This window comes from Gasterosteus aculeatus, chromosome 20, assembly GCF_964276395.1.
Source record: "Gasterosteus aculeatus chromosome 20, fGasAcu3.hap1.1, whole genome shotgun sequence".
NCBI lineage: Eukaryota > Metazoa > Chordata > Actinopteri > Perciformes > Gasterosteidae > Gasterosteus > Gasterosteus aculeatus.
Window position 1 is genome coordinate 13,870,478 of NC_135707.1, and position 18,101 is coordinate 13,888,578.

An 18,101-nucleotide genomic window follows, 5' to 3' on the forward strand; every position below is an offset into this window, starting at 1 on the left:
TTGGTAATGAAGTTGCACCCCGTCCTGTAGTTCCGCTGTGGCCCCATTGGGGGCGCACCCCCCTGTTTTGTTACCACTTCCCTAATGTGTGCTGCTCCCATTCCTCAATTAAATATGTTAAAAATCAAATCTGTTTTGTTGAGATGTTTTTTCTTTTTCAACAGCTTTGCAGTCACAGGAAATATGATGGTGGAAAAAAGGGTCAAATGTGGATATTGTCTCTAAATTGTCTCTTTTACAGCTTTACACACACCTGGCCGTGTTTGTAGAGTATAACAGTGTTACACTCGACAATAACAATCCTAATTGTTCACATAGTCCTGTAGATAAATGAGATTTAACAAACATGGGAAAAATAATCATTTTTGTGGTTCTCTCTCCCCTACAGCAAGACAATATCGACCGGTCCTCCAATCACATACAAGCTGACATCATTGGTCCGAACTTCCAGCAATCAGCCAATCGGAGTTCTCCAAACCATCAAGGTTGGTGCACCCCGTCCAACAGAAATGTGCTTGTGTGCACTTGTGTGTGTGTCTGTGCTGGTGCTATTGGGGGCTATTGAATTAAATCCAATATTGATGACAAATGACATATGATATTACATAGGAGTGGGACTTGCCATAGGATATGCTACTGGGACCTACTGTGCATGGTAATATATATTCTCCATGTATTATCATACGTAAGAGAATACAAAAAGGTCATAGACATGACCTGGGAATCTGGTACTCCCACTCTTTGTGTGCGTGTGTCTGTGTGTCGCTTGTCTTAATACGGTGTGGGGAGCGGCCTGCTGCTCATTATCCTCCAATGGTCCGAGGGCGGGTCGAGGGGGATAATATATATTTGGGTCTCTTCCGCTGTAAACATTCAGCAGTTCAAAGGGTGATCTGCAGGGACGCAGGGTGCCATTATAATTCCGTGGTCTATCTAATTGTGGCATACAGGGTTCATCCAAGACAATCGGAGCATGAGATTTAAGCACAATATTGGCTCAGCATGGGAGATGAGGGCGGGGAGTCTGCGAGGACGAGCGAATTGGAGCGCTGAGCAGCGCATGGGAAATAAATGGAGCAGAAATGACATTGTCATCTTTCAGGATCAGCCGCAATGGAGGGAATGCAGGAGAGGCAGAAGAATGGAGATGACTTTAACTGAGCAACACCCTTGCTTTCACCGTCTGAATATTGATATTTTACATAGATACCCAGTTATAATGTTTTTACCCTTTGCCAGAAATGTGTTGGGAGTCTGATTCATGAACATTTGTTATGCAGAACATTTAGATTCTTTGTGTGTTTGTGGGATTATAAATCCTTGCTGAAATTAGCCGATATTTGAAAAAAAAGTTGCTACCACATCATGTTCCAGATATATTATTTATAAATTGTGCCGTCTCCTATTTGAACTGTAGCGTTTGTGAGCGTTTCAGACGCCAGCATAGCCAGTCATGAGTTTACAGTAGCACCAAAAACTGAGAGACAATAAATAAAAAAAATGTTTTTAATTTTCAATTTTGAAAAGTTTAAAATTAATATAAAATGATGTCCAATGGGGCGCCCTCTTGGAGTATTAAAGTAAATATATATGAGCTCCGGAGAAAATGGTATACAAAACATACATAGTCGGTTAATACATATTTAATCGGTTAAATTCTTAAGGTCATTAAATCATCCCTAGTTTATGTTTTGATCAAAGTTATATATATAGTTATATAAATATATTGATAGAATAATAATGCAAGACTTATATAAACCAAATTTGAGTGGGTTTTGTGTCATTTGTCAGACAAAACAAGAAATAATTATTTTTCCCTTTCTTCCTGACCCTTCATTAAAGATACATCTGTTAATCAAGACAGTAATCACCAGTGATGTTAGTTATTGCTCTAACGGTAATTGCTATGCCGGACATCAGAGCTACTTTGAGAGGACCTAACTGATGCTGTCACATTTTAAGGACAGGTGTGCAATGACGTAATGGGGTATTCATGTCTGGCAGAACTTGTATTTTCTGTTCTCCATATCAAAAGAAAGAACTGTAGTTTGCTTCCCAGCTCTGAATCGTCATGTGTTTAATCCTGTGTGTGCGTGCCTGCCTGCATGCGGTGTGTGTGTGTGTGTGTGTCATCAATCTGTCAGCTTCACCTTTGTTAGCCCGATTGTGACATGCGATCGCGGGATTTTTTATTACGCAACAATCCTCCGTGCGTGAGTTCATGGTTTCCAGAGGCCAAAGTAAGTCACAGGGAACTTATTTTCTCTCACTAGCTTGAGGGTACATGTCTCACCTAGAATGATGAGCAGATGATGTGCTCATCTTGGAGTTTTGCTCACTTTTGATGTATTTTAGGGGTTTAACCCTCATAGCACTTGGATGTACTTTTTCTATTTTTTCGTACTTAACGTTGCTGCTGCAGGTAACACAGGTGTCTTACCCTGTCCTTTGCCTTGTGTATAACCTCGTTTGAACCCTGTGCCCTGTGGCATGTGGCTCTTTAGCTCGCTAGGATATCTATAAGTAGCTGCTCCAGCTTACCTGTTCGCTATTAATACCCACAGATTAACCACCGTCCATTCACCGGCACCTGTGACGCAGCTACCTGACACGTTTGTAGAAAAAAGCTCCTCAAAAGCTTTTTTTTTCAGCGGGTAGATTTTAGCATCAGTGCTAGGAGCCAAAGCTTTGCTGCTGCATGAAGAGACGGGGATGTTCGCTCTCCGTCTGACCTGCTAACCTGTGACCCCTGCTGCTCTCTGGAACAACAGAAAAACAGTTTGACATTTCTTGGCAGGCTCAGGGGCTCACTTTAAAGCCGTTGCTTTGCAAACTTTACATCAAATCGAATTGCAAACGTCTGCTTTCAGCCGAGCAGCGGGGCTCTTAGCTGCTTTAGGGTGGCATGAGCCTCGCAACACCTCGCATGATCCAGCTGTCAGCTGTCCTGAGTTACATGAGTCGGACAGTGCAGGTATATGTGAAGCCCTGGAGTTCTGACTGCAGAGACTTCTTATGATATGTTGTATGAGTTGAAATAGGCACATCATTTTGCTTTCATTTATTTACAAAGCTTAAAATGTACATTTTCTGATCGGAAGGTTCCCTGTCCCTGAGAGCAATGTGACCAGGGATGTTATTTCAATCTGAGGAGTCTGCCCTTCTATCCAAATGGGCTTCCTCCCGATGAACCCCATACCTTTCTGAGCACCGGCCGTGTACAATTAGCGCTTGTCTCCCCCTGGTGGTCTACTTATTTCCTACAGTACATTTGGAAGCATCTGAATACAGAGATTTCATGAGGAATTTAGGAGATTTCTTTTTTCAAAACCGAGATCTACTAACCCCAGAATGAGTCACCACAGGCGATTGTTATTTAGAAAGAACAAAGTCACGCAGCCAGTTTACCCAGATGAGCAGTCAGACAGAGAGAACTTCCTTTCAATTGAGCTCACTTCAAACCGCGATGCATGCTACTGTAGTCACTTGAAAGATTCCCTTCATGAATTAAAATTGGCCCGGAGGTTTTCACAGAAGCTTTGAGGATAGATTCCCACCCTCTGAAAAGAATTCCACATCCTGCTTTAAAAGACCTTTTAAAAAGCAGAATGTTTGATCCATGCGGTGAAGCTGGAGCAGCTGCCTTCGCCGTGAACCCCACTGGTGAAAGTTGAACAGACGGGTTTGTGCTTGTGCCGGTTATCCCCCCGAGACTTGTCTCACAGAGCAGCACAATGCACTCCGTCAAAATAGTCCTGCTTATTGGGCACACTGGCAAAACTGGTTACCAGTGTGCCTTTTGTTTTTTGCTGCCTGCCAGTATTTTCCTTTTCATATTTTTGGGGAAAATACTTAAGGTGGTGACAAGTGAGGTCAAGGGTTCAAATCCAGGCCACAATGACATGACAGAGAAACTGAAATAGAAAGGGAAAGTCCCAACAATAAAAATGTGATTTAACTTCCTTTTGCATGTACCTCAACTATTAAAACCTTAACAGCAGCCTTATAGACTTTCATTTCTCTTTTATTATTTTTTGTTTGCATTTTAGGTTTGATTTTCTTTCCATTTTAGTGATGTGTTTCTGCTCCACACTGTTGTTCAATTCTCGGAAGTCCTGAAACGTCTCGACTACACTACACAAGCATGTCTTGCACTCCTCATTACCCGTTTCTCTTTGATTCCAGTCAGTGACGTGCTGCTTTTCTGTCTGTCTCCTCCAGAGGATGACGTTGATTTAGAGGCCCTGGTGAATGATATGAACTCGTCGCTGGAGAGCCTGTACTCCACCTGCAGTGGCCAGCAGACAGAGTCCACCCCACTACTGCACAATGGACAGAGCGCTTCCTCGCACCAACTCCACCACCACCCTCATCACACGCAGCTCAACCAGCCCCGGCAGGGTCTGCACTCACACGCGCAAAGCCAAATCTGCCCGGAGCCGCCAACGTCCTCCTCGCCTGCAGACTCGTCCCACCGGAGCCTCCGGCGGTCACAACCCATGCACATTCTCGCTGTCAGGTTGGTGACCCCAAAGCATCCACAGAATATCCATGTTGAGGTATTGCTGGTGAATTTTTCCACAGTACAGTGATTTACTTAAGTTTCATCTATAAATATTTGTGGCTTTGACCGAGCAGACAACACTAGTAATTAATAACAGTTTATTGAGGTTTTAAAGTAACACTGTGACAGTATGCAGTGCCTCATTCATCAGGTGTTTTATTGTGACATCAAACCAAATGTAGGCTCCATCAAAAAAGATAACCGTGCACATATACCAGCGATCAAAATGTTTGGGGATACTTCAAAAGTGTTCATACATGCACACATACGCCACTAAACTTCAAGCTCCTTCAACACACTCACACACACACACACACACACACACACACGCACACATGCAGAGCTCTTTTTTCCCCTCTACATCGGAAAAGAAGACTCTCACCCCACACTAGTATTCCTCTCTGGATAATTAGGCATAACGTTTCCTCCCCGTGCCACATCCGTAGCCTTTGAATGACCCGTTTCTCCTTGTCACTCCCTCTTTGTCTCAAACTACATCGGCAGGGAGGGAAAAGTAAAAATTCTCATTTATTTCAGTACCAAGTGAAAATGTCTCAGTCAGTTTGAAGAACTGTAACCCCACGTTCTCCCTCTGGCTGTTATTGTATTCATGCAAAGGGGGGTATGCTCACACCAAGGCAACAGACGTACGGCTGCATTCGCACAGTGCACACAAACACAAAGGCAATTCACAGCAGAGCTGGTGTCAGCTCCTATTACTCGCCTTTGGAGTATGTGACAGAAACAGAAAAGGGGACAATCAGGTAATGGAGTATGGTGTCTCTCTCTCTCTCTCTGTCTCTCTCCTTTAAACACGCACACTCTGTGGCTCTTATTATTCAGGGCTAACCTCTGGATAACCCTGCTCTCAAGCTCAGATGAGACAACATCAAAAGGCCCGTTCCCTTTTGAACTCACTGGGTTCTGCAGAGAGACAGTTTGAAAAAGAAAGAGCGAGAGAGACCGAGAGAAAGAGTCTTCTGCAGTGATCCTCCGTGCTGGCCAGTTATCTAGCTAGAATTTCAAACAGTGGCATGCCTATTAAAAAAAGAAATTAAATCCTGAAAAGTTTATGTCAAATCATCATTTCTATCTCACACTACTGTGTGTGCCTAATTTAAAAATGACTTTAAAGCGATGTCTTGATTTAATATTGATGTGTGATAAATATTGCAGAAAATTAGCCGGCCCCCTGCAGGGGTCTGTGATTTCCATTTGCTGGGAGACTTTTTATTATGGGTAGATCAGATGGAAACAGACATGAGCCTGGATACTGCACATCAAGGCCTCATTCATTCCAACTCTCTGTCCTACTGAACATAGTTTACACGTGTCAGCAGCTCCCTCTCAAAGTTTTCCAATCTCCCTTCTCCTCCCGGGTCCGTTCCAGGTCACAGCTTGGACTTCACTTGGTATTTTTATTTGTGACGACCACAAGCTAATACGTGTCCGTCCGTCTGTCCAGGAGGTTGCAGGAGGCGGAGCAGCAGCTGAGGACATCATCCCTCCCGGCAATACCCAACCCCTTCCCCGAGCTCTGCAGCCTGGCAAACTCCCCAGTGCTCAGCCCTGGCTCCCTACCTCCTGGAGAACCATCCACCGGCATATACGTGAGTCCACCTCCGCAGAGACACAGCCGAGAAACCGGGATTCATCTTTTACCATTTACCATTGTCTTCATACGACACGCGGGACCATGCCGGGACATTAGCTGATTTGGATTTAAAATCATTGATCATCAGTTGATAACTGACACTGAGATCGTAAAATCAGCTGTATTTAGTCAGTGTGTTTACATGATGGTATAATTCAAATCTTTGCTTTGTCGGACTATGCTATCTTTCGGGGGGAGGTGTTATTATCCCAATATACATGGCAGTGAATAAATCCAATCATTGGCCGAAAGCATGTCATATCCGATACGATAGGTGGCGCTGTTTTCATTACAACTAGTTGTGATACAGCCATTGACCTCTTCACCACTACCAACAACAACCAACAACAACAACAACATCAACATTACGAGAAAGATGGCGAACGGAGAGCAAGGTGAAGCTACATCCCTCTACTGTCTGTGCGTGATGCTAATAAGAGCACAGCGAATGCGAATGGCGCTATTGGCTGATTTGATAACGGAGAGAAGATGCCGTCGGGATCTCAAGCATGCGCAAAGACGCAAAGTCCAGTTCCTTATCCGATTCACCGTTACATGCCGCAATAGTCGAACTATCAACCGGATCGGATTGAGTTATCCAGGGGTGTTAGTCGGATCGTAGTCGGACCGCACATAGTCGGACAAAGGTGTTTACATGAAACTGATAATTCGATTTCAGTCCGACTAAGCCAGTTATTCGAATCCATGTAACCACGCTGAATGGTCAAGTGTGTTCAACATAAGCACTTAGGAATTTTCCCCGCCCCATATCGGCCCCATGTTCTGCTGATCTGAGGCATGATGATTGCTTGCACGTGACAGCACTGTGCAGATGATGTGTGCGCTCAAGAGGTTTAGCGGTTTTGTTTGAGGAAAAAAAGAATGGGGTGAAGAGTGGAGGAGCACAAACTGTGTGTGTGTGTGTGTGTGTGTATACATGGCTGCTTTGCTCTCAGTCCATTTGCATTGTGTGTTCATTTGTTGACAGCCCTTGCGAGGCTGGTCGGTCTATTCCTGGAAGCGTGAGTTCCCACATCGTCATCGCTAATGATCTTCACATGGCCGTTGCTGGTTACAGTAACACACCAGCTTACAGTAATATGGGGGCGGACTACTTCTCATAAATACTCTCCCCTGCTAAGATCCGGGTCTGTTCTGGTACGAAATACTTGACTGCAGTCTCGTTTCGTGCCAGAATTGAAGTTGGTTTAATAAGACGTGCTCTGCTTCCTTAAGCGGCGGCTCATAAATCATTTGATGAATTGATAAACCCGCTAAATGCCTCGACAGTTTTGAAGTTGCAGCTTTGTCACATAAGTAGGTCTCTAAATGGTGAATGCTGCAATAAGTCTTGGAATATTAGGTTTCATTCTGGGCTTCACGTGGGGAAGTTGTTATTGTGTTTGTAGGCATGTTGAACTACTAGCTGCAGCATTAAGTCAACACTAAACGGTAAATCGAGTTCATAGGTTGAAGAAGTCAAAGTTGAATGGCTTACTAAGTGGTTTGCGTTGAATTATTATCTGACATTTCTTTGGCTTAATATAAGTATAAGTGGGCTGGAAATATTCAGAAACCATTAGACTGGTAGACCTGCTCGGGACGGGAATGTTGTTGTTTTTTTTAGTTCCCATGCGGCCTGTTAAGAGCGCAGTATAAACCACGAGGTGGACCAGGGGGATTGAAGGCTGTGTTGGGGAGTCGGCGATTAGTGGCAGAGCTAAATTATTTCTTTCATCAACAATAAAGTGTTCAGACTTCACTACTAGATCTCCTTTTGACATCGTCCACAGTTGCGGCCCCACAACACAGCAATCCTGTTTCCCATTTCCAGACCGGGAAGTGCAGGAATGAAAGGAAAACATGTCTACACGCTTAAACCTCACAAGCTATTCTCATGTAACTTTCCTTTTAAATCGGGGTGTTCCCCCTTTCCTTTTGCTCACACAGAGGCCACATCAAAGTAAGTGTTCAATTAAACCCATAATCCATGTTTGTGTTGTATCTTACATGCAATTTTTTACATTGCAGTACATGTCCTCAGAATATGCAAAATATACAAAAATCAAGTTTTTACTGGTTTTGTTTCGAGAGAACCAACCACAACTTTCATGATGGAGAGACAACGTTGAGAGCGGTGGAAAATTGAATCCTTGTGTGTTTATCGTGCTCCACACTGTGATCACGCTTGTGTGAACTCCTGCGAGTGTCCTGTGCATCTTTATATTTCTGATTTGTTTGTCTTCTGTAAAATATTTACAGCATTGGCAGTGTCTATTGTTGGTGGCAATGGAAAGGACGTCTCTCTGTGGTTGGGAAGCTCATTTCAGCACCTTTCTGTTGGAAAAAAAAGAAAAAACTCCCACAGAGCCGTCTAATCACGGACGAGTTGTCTCGGGCTCCAGCTCCCAAGGCATGTGGAACAATGGTCACCACTCTTTGCACTCAGAAAGCGGTGGACTGTAAAGTGTTTGACAAGTGCTACGCTGGGCAGGTAGATCACCTCCCACACGCAGCCAGCTGCACAAACCATAATCATCTCAACTATAACTGTCTTTATCTCCAGGTTGTCAGTCTCTGCCCCCCCCCCCCCCTCCCCTCCTGCCTGCCTCCCTCCCTCCCTCCCTCCCCCTCCACACCTGAAGTCCAGTCCGCCAGCCTGCTGGTGTGACATTTTTCCAACCTCGGGGAACTTTCTGACAGACCGTCGCACTTTTGTCCCCGTGTCCCTCCCCACCTCAGTCCTTGGCCGCTGAGCAGGAGGCATGAGGATGCGCAGAGCGCGGCTGTCAGGAATCCCCGCGGAAGCCATTTGACGTGCAGGACTCCCAATTAGCTCACTTTCTGCCATGGCCCTCTCATCTCCCTCCTTTCCTTCTCCATGTTCCCACTCTTGGCTTCTCATCGTTGCTATTCAAAGAGACGCGGTATGTTCACTGATTTGAAGCGAATAGAAATTAAGTAATTGAGTTCTTTTGACTGCAGTCGATGCTGCAGGAGGTTTACTGCTCGTGTGTGTGTGTGTGTGACAAAGCTGTTGCTCTGCAGCATTAATGAAACACACAATGCCAAATACGAACAGAACAAACACATTTGTTAAATGCGGGAGCTGCAGGATGAACATCAAACAAGGAAGCTGCCATCTAAGAGCAGTGTGCATGTTGAAAGTCTGCACAGATAACTACATATCCTTAGAAAATCGGCCGTGCCTGCTAAGGATTACTAAATCTGGGCTTGGTTGAATGTTAAAACTCCACACATTCCAGTTGTAAGTGACTGGGGAAAGAGCAGGTGAAATAACCATGCCACACTTATGTGGAGCAAAAGCAGTGTGAGCGTACTTTGGGCAATCCACGTCGTGCAACGGAAACCCCTTTTGGAGCATTAAATGTGAGGCAGTTAGCTTGTATATAACCGTTCATTTTCTCAGTCATGGTACTGCAATAAAGACGACTGCTATGTGCTCACTGTGTTCCCATCGCTGCCACAGCAGTTTCTAGTGTGGGAACACAGATTTGCTCACAGGGTTGCCAGGTTTTGCTGGATTTACTGTACTTGGACTGGATGTCTTGTAGCTCACTGCTCTCTATGGTGTGGCAGGATCCCCACACCCTGTGTCTGCCTCTCTAGTATGTGTTTCATTATCTTTCTATTGGACCGTCTGCTCCTGTGTGTCTTCCTGTGTTCAACTCTGTCTTCCTGTCATCCCTTTGACCTTTAAACTTTGAGTTCAGCCAACATTCCTGTTGATTTTAGGAACAAACTTTTACGGTGCTTCTGCTTCTTCCGTATGACGCAGGTTTAAGCAAATTTGCTCGGATCTGTCCAGCATTATTACACTATACACGTGTTATTGTTCCTTTAGCCGAAGTTACCTAAGTATAGTAAGCAAACTGTAACACTGTAAATTGGTTTCTTTATCACTTAATTGTAATACTTAATACCGAATATAATATAAATGTGTTGAACCACTTTGCTTTCTGTATTTTTTTCGTTCCTCTGCACGTGAGATTACTTGTCTTTTTCTGTGTACTTCTTATCTCGGTTTTATTCTTGAAATCTGCTGAGCCACAGCCTCCCTGAAGGAATCATTAACATTTTGTCTAATTACGGAGATACTGATCACCTTTCCCCCCTCATCTCACTTCTCTCTCTCTGCATGACTCTGCCTCCAGCAGAGTTTGCCAGACTTCAGAGCTGTGACCCCTACTGTCAGGATTCCACCCTCATCCCGTTCAACATCGCCTCCCACTCAATTCCATTCTCCTCCCTCTCATTCAATCACCCGGTCACCTGACTACTAATCACCTTCACCTGAGCCTAATCACCAGCACTCCTTTATAACCCAACATGCATCACTCACCCGATGTCTGATCTCGTCATTCCATGACTACAGACTCTTCGAGCTCACTTCCGTGTCTTCCCAGATACCCTCCTGAGCTTCCTGAAACTCCATGCGTCATCATCAGCTGTTCACCACCTCCATCGGCGTCTTCATCCGTCGCAGAGCAAGCAGGACTCCTCGCCTTTCAGCTAAGATTCTCCATTCACCCCGTGTCTTACAACCTACTTTCCTCTCGACGTCTGCAACAATAAAGCTGCATTTGAAACTCACCCCTCTGTTCCGTGTTTCAATACCTGACAGAAGATCAGACCACAATATGCAACGCTCTACGGATGCACGAGAGGATCCACCGCTACCAATTCCCCCGGCTTCAGCTCCTCTGGCAGCGGAGTCCCTCCCGCGTACACCCGCAGCTTTGTTCTCTGCCTCTTCGAGTCCCATGGCCCGGCCCGCGCCCTACTCCGGTGAGGCGGAGGATTGCAGTGGGTTTCTCTTACAAACATCTCTATACTTCACCATGAATGAACATCAATTCAGTGGCGATCCTGCTCGGGTGGCCTTCCTCATATCACTGTTGTCCGGCCCCGCTCTTCAATGGGCTCAAGCCTTGTGGCAATCCGATTCTCCGGTAATTAAATCTCTCCCTGATTTTCTCCGTCACTTTAAAGAGGTGTTTGGCCAAACAGTGGCTTCATTATCTGTTCACGATCAATTGTTCCAACTTCAACAAGGGAATTCTTCCGTGAACGCCTACGCTCTTCGCTTCCGCACCCTCGCCGCAGCTAGTGGATGGAACGAGCCCGCGTTAATCACCGCATTCCGCCAGGGGTTAAACCCGACGGTTCGTCAGCTGATTGTGGTGTATGATGATGTCATGGGCATCGAAAATCTCATCCAGAAAACCATTCGAGTTGCACAACTACTCACTGCTTGCGATCGGCCCACACACATGAGACCTTCCCCGCTGCCGGCCACAGACTCCTCCCCGGCCTCTCCTCCGGCTCCAATTCCCATGGAAGTCGACGCCTCTCATCTCTCCCCTTCTGAGCGCCTTCGACGAATGCAACAACATCTATGTCTATACTGTGCTTCTGACCAGCATATGCTCAGCAACTGCCCCGTTCGACCTCCGCGCCTAGCAGTGAGTTCAATTACTGTAGCCCCTCCAGTAGAACATCTAGTGAAAACACGAGTACATCTCCTAACCCATAAACTGTGTTTTCCAGCGCAAGCCCTCATCGATTCAGGCTCCGCGGGGAACTTCATCTCCTTCACCTGCCTTCAGAAGATGAATCTCAGCAGAAAACGACTAGATCACGATCTCTCTATTAACACCATCCAAGGCAAACCGCTAGGCCGAGGTCGTATCCGTTACTGCTCCCCCGTAATCACTCTTCAACTAGGATGTCTGCATTCCGAGAAAATTTCCTTTATGGTGCTGGAGGAGTCTACCGCTGAACTCATCCTGGGACGACCCTGGTTGATCCAACATCAACCCGTACTCTGCTGGAAAACCGGCGAAATCCTCCGATGGGGTAATGACTGTCACCACTCCTGTTTGAAGTCTGTTAAGAAAATCTCTTCTTCCTCTTCCTCGCCAGACGACTCCGAGGCCGCGGTTCCTGTGTTATCTGCAGTTGAAACCGGCTCCCAGTCCCACGTCCAATGTGAAATTCCAGTGGAGTACCGGACGTTCCAGGACGTCTTCAGTAAAGCACTGGCAACCAAGTTACCACCTCATCGGCCAGGGGACTGTGCAATTGACCTGCTACCCGGAGCTACACTTCCTAAGGGCCGAATATATCCTTTGTCCATCCCGGAACAAAGGGCCATGGAGGAGTATGTGGCAGAGGCATTACAGCAAGAGTTCATACGTCCATCCATCTCCCCGGCCGCCTCAAGCTTTTTCTTCGTGGCTAAGAAGGACGGGGGCTTGCGGCCCTGCATTGACTATCGTCACCTGAATTCACAAACCATCAAATTCCGCTATCCCCTTCCTCTGGTCCCTGCCGCTCTGGAACAGCTACGTGGCGCCCGCCTCTTTTCCAAGCTAGACTTGAGAAGTGCCTACAATCTGATACGAATCCGTCATGGCGATGAATGGAAGACTGCCTTCGTGACCCCCTCAGGCCACTACGAGTATCAGGTAATGCCGTTCGGCTTATCCAACGCTCCTGCTGTCTTCCAGAGCTACATGAACGAAGTTCTCCGGCCCTTCCTCAACCGGTTTGTCATTGTGTACATCGACGACATACTAATCTATTCTTCTTCCAGATCTGAGCATCATAATCATGTCCTTCAAGTACTACAAAAGCTACGAGAACACCAACTATACCTCAAATTGGAGAAGTGCGAGTTCCACACTTCAACCGTCCAGTTCCTGGGATACATCATCAGCCAAGAGGGAATCCAAATGGACCCGAGGAAGGTAGACGCCATTCAGGACTGGCCCATGCCAGCCACCATTAAAGAACTCCAGCGCTTCCTAGGATTTGCAAATTTCTACAGACGTTTCATCCAAAACTACAGTCACCTCAGCTCTCCCCTCACATCTGCTCTGAAGGGCCGGCCCAAGTCCCTGTCCTTGACACCCGCAGCCATGGAAGCATTCCAACAACTAAAGGACTCTTTCTCCTCTGCACCTGTTTTAGCTCATCCCAACCCAGAACTTCCGTTCATCGTGGAAGTTGATGCTTCATCTACTGGTGTAGGAGCAGTACTGTCTCAGCGGCAGGGCGAACCCCCCATACTCCATCCATGCGCCTTCTTCTCCAGGAAACTTGCCCCGGCGGAGCAGAATTATGATATTGGAAACCGTGAGCTACTCGCCATCAAGCTAGCCCTTGAGGAATGGAGACACTGGCTGGAGGGAGCTAATCACCAGTTTGAGGTAATTACTGACCACAGAAACCTTGAATACCTTCGTGAAACTAAAAGACTGAATCCAAGACAAGCCCGCTGGGCTCTCTTCTTCACCCGCTTCGACTTCATGGTATCATATCGCCCTGGAAGTAAGAATTGCAGGGCAGATGCCCTCTCCCGAATCCATCATGCTTCCTCGGACGAGGCCGAACCGGTTCCTATCCTCCCTCCAGCTCTCTTCATTAGTCCGATCATCTGGGACCTTGACGACCAGATCAATCAGGAAAACCTTCTCCATCCTGCTCCGCTGGGAGGGCCAGACGGGAGCAAATTCGTCCCTGAACACCTGAGAACCCCCCTTCTGGACTCGGCCCACTCTGTTCCGGGCACTGGACATCCGGGTAGCAAGCGGACCCTCTCACTCCTCCGTCAACGGTACTGGTGGCCCACCATCTCGGAGGACGTCGCAAGGTTCGTCAAAGGATGTTCAGTCTGTGCCATCGTCAATACCCCGAGGAGACTGCCTGAGGGAAAATTATTGCCTCTACCGATTCCGCGTCGTCCATGGTCCCACATCGGAATCGACTTCATGACCGACCTTCCTCCTTCTGATGGTTTCACGTGTGTACTAGTAGTGGTGGATCGTTTCTCAAAGGGCTGCAAGTTAATCCCGCTAGCTGGCCTACCTACTGCACTCGTGACCGCAGAAGCCCTCTTCCATAATGTCTTCCGGAACTTCGGAATTCCAGAAGACATAGTCTCGGACAGGGGACCCCAGTTCATCTCCAGAGTCTGGCGTGCCTTCTTCCGGCTCCTCGGGGTAACTGTCAGCCTTTCATCAGGATACCATCCACAGACTAATGGCCAAACTGAACGCAAGATCCAAGAGATTGGTCGATATCTGCGGACCTACTGCCACCAGTACCAGGACAGCTGGAACCAATACCTCCCCTGGGCGGAATATGCCCAAAATTCCCTGCGACAGTCCACCACCGGGCTCACCCCATTTCAATGCATACTAGGATACCAGCCGCCTCTCTTCCCCTGGTCGGGTGAGCCCTCGGAGGTTCCAGCTGTCGACTTCTGGTTCCATCAGAGCGAGGGGGTATGGGACTCGGCTCACGTTCAACTCCAACAGGCAGTCAGAAGGCACAAAACACAAGCTGACCGTCGAAGACTAAAAACTCCTATTTATCAACCAGGACAGAAGGTTTGGCTCTCTACTAGAAATATTCGACTCAGACTGCCCTGTCGTAAGCTGAATCCTCGGTTCATTGGACCATTCCCCATCGAGAGGCAGTTGAACGAAGTCACCTACAGACTCAAGCTACCCCGACAGTATCGTATATCTCCCTCATTTCATGTTTCGCTGTTAAAACCCTTCATTGAACCGGTCTCCCCTTGTCCCTCAGATGACCCCTCGGTGGATGTACCTCCTCCTCCGGTGCCTGTGGAGGATGAACCCATCTATGGGATCCGGACCATCTTGGACTCTCGGCGGCGAGGTCCCCGACTGGAGTACCTCATCGACTGGGAGGATTACGGACCTGAGGAACGATGCTGGGTACTTCGTGATGACGTCCTAGATCCGACGCTCCTCTCTCTGTTTCACGAGGAACATCCGGATCGTCCTGCACCCAGAGGTCGGGGTAGACCTCGTCGCCGACAACATCCTTCGCAGGCGTCAAGAGCCGCCTCGGGAGGAGGGGGTACTGTCAGGATTCCACCCTCATCCCGTTCAACATCGCCTCCCACTCAATTCCATTCTCCTCCCTCTCATTCAATCACCCGGTCACCTGACTACTAATCACCTTCACCTGAGCCTAATCACCAGCACTCCTTTATAACCCAACATGCATCACTCACCCGATGTCTGATCTCGTCATTCCATGACTACAGACTCTTCGAGCTCACTTCCGTGTCTTCCCAGATACCCTCCTGAGCTTCCTGAAACTCCATGCGTCATCATCAGCTGTTCACCACCTCCATCGGCGTCTTCATCCGTCGCAGAGCAAGCAGGACTCCTCGCCTTTCAGCTAAGATTCTCCATTCACCCCGTGTCTTACAACCTACTTTCCTCTCGACGTCTGCAACAATAAAGCTGCATTTGAAACTCACCCCTCTGTTCCGTGTTTCAATACCTGACACCTACTCATCAAGAAAAAAGAAAGCAGTATCAGTGTACTGGACACCGCAAAAGTAGATTTTGGAATGATGAGTTCATGATGTTTGTAGCCTCCGTCTAAAGAAACGCGACAATAAGAGTAAAAATGTAGTAAATTGAGTAGTAACACAAGCAATTAAGCAGCCTTGGAAGACAGAAGTAAAAAGCAATGTGTGATGCAGCAGTCAGACAGCATCACTGCATCGTAGAATGTGCATACTCAAAATATATCATTATCAGGACCACTCATATGTCGTGAATATTAACGTTGTATAATCTCACTCACATACTCCGCACAAGCTGAAAGAAATCTGTAAAGTCGTATCGACATTTTAATACAATATGTGGGAAAGTGTTTTGTGGGAAAATGTGAGGAATTTTGAAAGTGCAAATGTATATTTTAGCAAACACAAGATGTAAATATAGACATTTTTTCCTCCTGTGTTAACTTGGCCATGACTAGTGATGCCTGTAAAGTATAACGTTTAGACGACAGTAAAACTGTTTTACATAATCAATGTTTGAAACACGGCGTTCCTCAGCGGGCGCCTCCTTCCTCATGTTGGAAATACTCTGGGTCAAAGGGCAGATCTTTCCACTGTAAAAGGAAAAGCAGAATGGAATGTTGTCAATGCCCAAACCGTTTCAACAGCTTCAATGTGTGCGAACGTCTGTTGTCACGTGCGCCGTGTGTGTATCTAGAAGTCCGGGTGTGATGGGGAGGAGGTTCAGCTTTGTACATTGTGTGTGTGTGTGTGTGTGTGTGTGTGTGTGTTTGTCTTTACAAGCCGGGATACGTATGGCTCTGCATCTGTGAGAGCTTTAGGCAGTATGTTTATGTGTGTGTGTGTGTGTGTGTGTGTCTGTGATCTGCTTCTCATTGCGGCAGTGATTTGTTCTGCAGGCCGCGCTGCTCGGAGATCAAAGATGACGAAGAGCCAGAAATCTGCTGCTTCACTCTTTCAGCAGCCAGCCGGCTTTTAACGGGGTCTTAAAGTGAAATACGGGACACACACATACAAACCCCGTGTTGCGTTATGACCAGCTAGCCGTGTTTATATGATTGTGGTGTGTGTGGGTGTGTGTGCTTGCGCGGGATCGCACTGTTTATGCCTCTTGGATTGTTTACGTCTTTGTAATTATTTATAACGGATGTGAATATAAATAATGCGCTCAAACTGGATGTTTTATTGAGCCTGTGCGTGCCGGCATCAACGTGTGTGTATTCAATGCCTGCTGGCCTCATTATTTCTAACATTACATCTAGACTCTGAGCCCAAGACCCCCACATGCCAACATACACACACACATACACACACACACACTAACACACTAACGCACTTGCTTGCTATGTGATGCTCTTTGCAGCGAGGTAAAGAGAGCAGGCCGTGAATACAGTAACCTTTTGTCAGCATACGTGTCCCTGCCCCCTTTCCATTTCTCAAGCAGACACTTGCATTTCAGCGTACACACCAATTGCTTTGAGTAACTGAGTGGATTTGTAGCATTTGCTTCGGTGAAATACAAATTATTCGGCTGCTGTTGAACAAACGCTACCTGGAGAAGAGACAGGGAGGCCATGGTTGAGTCTGGAACATCTCATGTGTCAGGGCCATATTCATCCCCCACTGCTAAATGGAAACATGCCTCGACCTGCTACTGCCACACACACACCTACAAATACGGCATATGTAAAAGACACGCGTGACAGCCCTGAGCCAATGAAGAACTAGAAATGCGTAGACAAAGTAGAGGCCAGCTGTAGACATTATGCATTAAAAACATACATACGTTACATTACAAGGTGCTTCAATGCAATTATGTCATCAAAGTTCATGTTTTAGCAATAGATTAAAGAGAGGATCCTATCTAAAATTGTTCATTGAGTAAATTGTAGCAAACAACTAGCCTTGACTATTAGAAAATGATTGATAATTGAGTTTGGTTGTTAGCTCACTCCTCTGTCTGCCTCTATATCTAGATTGACATTGTCAAAATGGCAAACGTGAGCATTTCCGTAATTAACCTATTCAAAACTATATTGATCCAAAAACCATTTCATTCACTAGATCATGTTTTTGTGTCTTCTGTGGCTCATGCACACATATGTTTGCATATGTGCCTCAATGCAGGTCTACAAGCATGTGTGTCACAAAGAAAGCAATGTGTTGCTGCATGTAGGTATTTTATCTGGACAGAGCGGTTGGACCCATGTAGGTCATGGAGACGGCATCTCTCTCTCTCCCTCTCTCTCTCTCTCTCTCTCTCTCTCTCCCCCTCTGAGGGAATCTAGGACACCTCAGATTTTTGAGTGGAGCATGTGTATGTATAATATCTCCACTTCTCAAAGATCTCAAAGTGCAAAACACATATTTTACAAGCCGATTGGGAAAAGTTTGTTTTACTTCAACGTACTTTGTCTACATATTTGAATTAATAGCACTTTTAATACTAAGGGATGAATTAACGATGATCAACAGAACCCTTTTATTTGAAGTTTAAAAAATCCACA

General features: G+C 46.4%; 1 protein-coding gene across 2 annotated transcripts in view; it reads left to right on the forward strand.

The window, feature by feature from the left end:
* grb10b (growth factor receptor-bound protein 10b) overlaps window positions 1-18,101 on the forward strand; it is a 53,956-nt gene that overhangs the window by 16,401 nt on the left and 19,454 nt on the right. For both annotated transcript variants that reach the window (XM_040165471.2, XM_040165472.2), the window contains exons 3-5: window positions 389-485; window positions 4,222-4,519; window positions 6,030-6,174. In XM_040165471.2, the coding sequence (XP_040021405.2) occupies window positions 389-485; window positions 4,222-4,519; window positions 6,030-6,174 (540 nt within the window). The remainder of the gene's footprint in view (window positions 1-388; window positions 486-4,221; window positions 4,520-6,029; window positions 6,175-18,101) is intronic.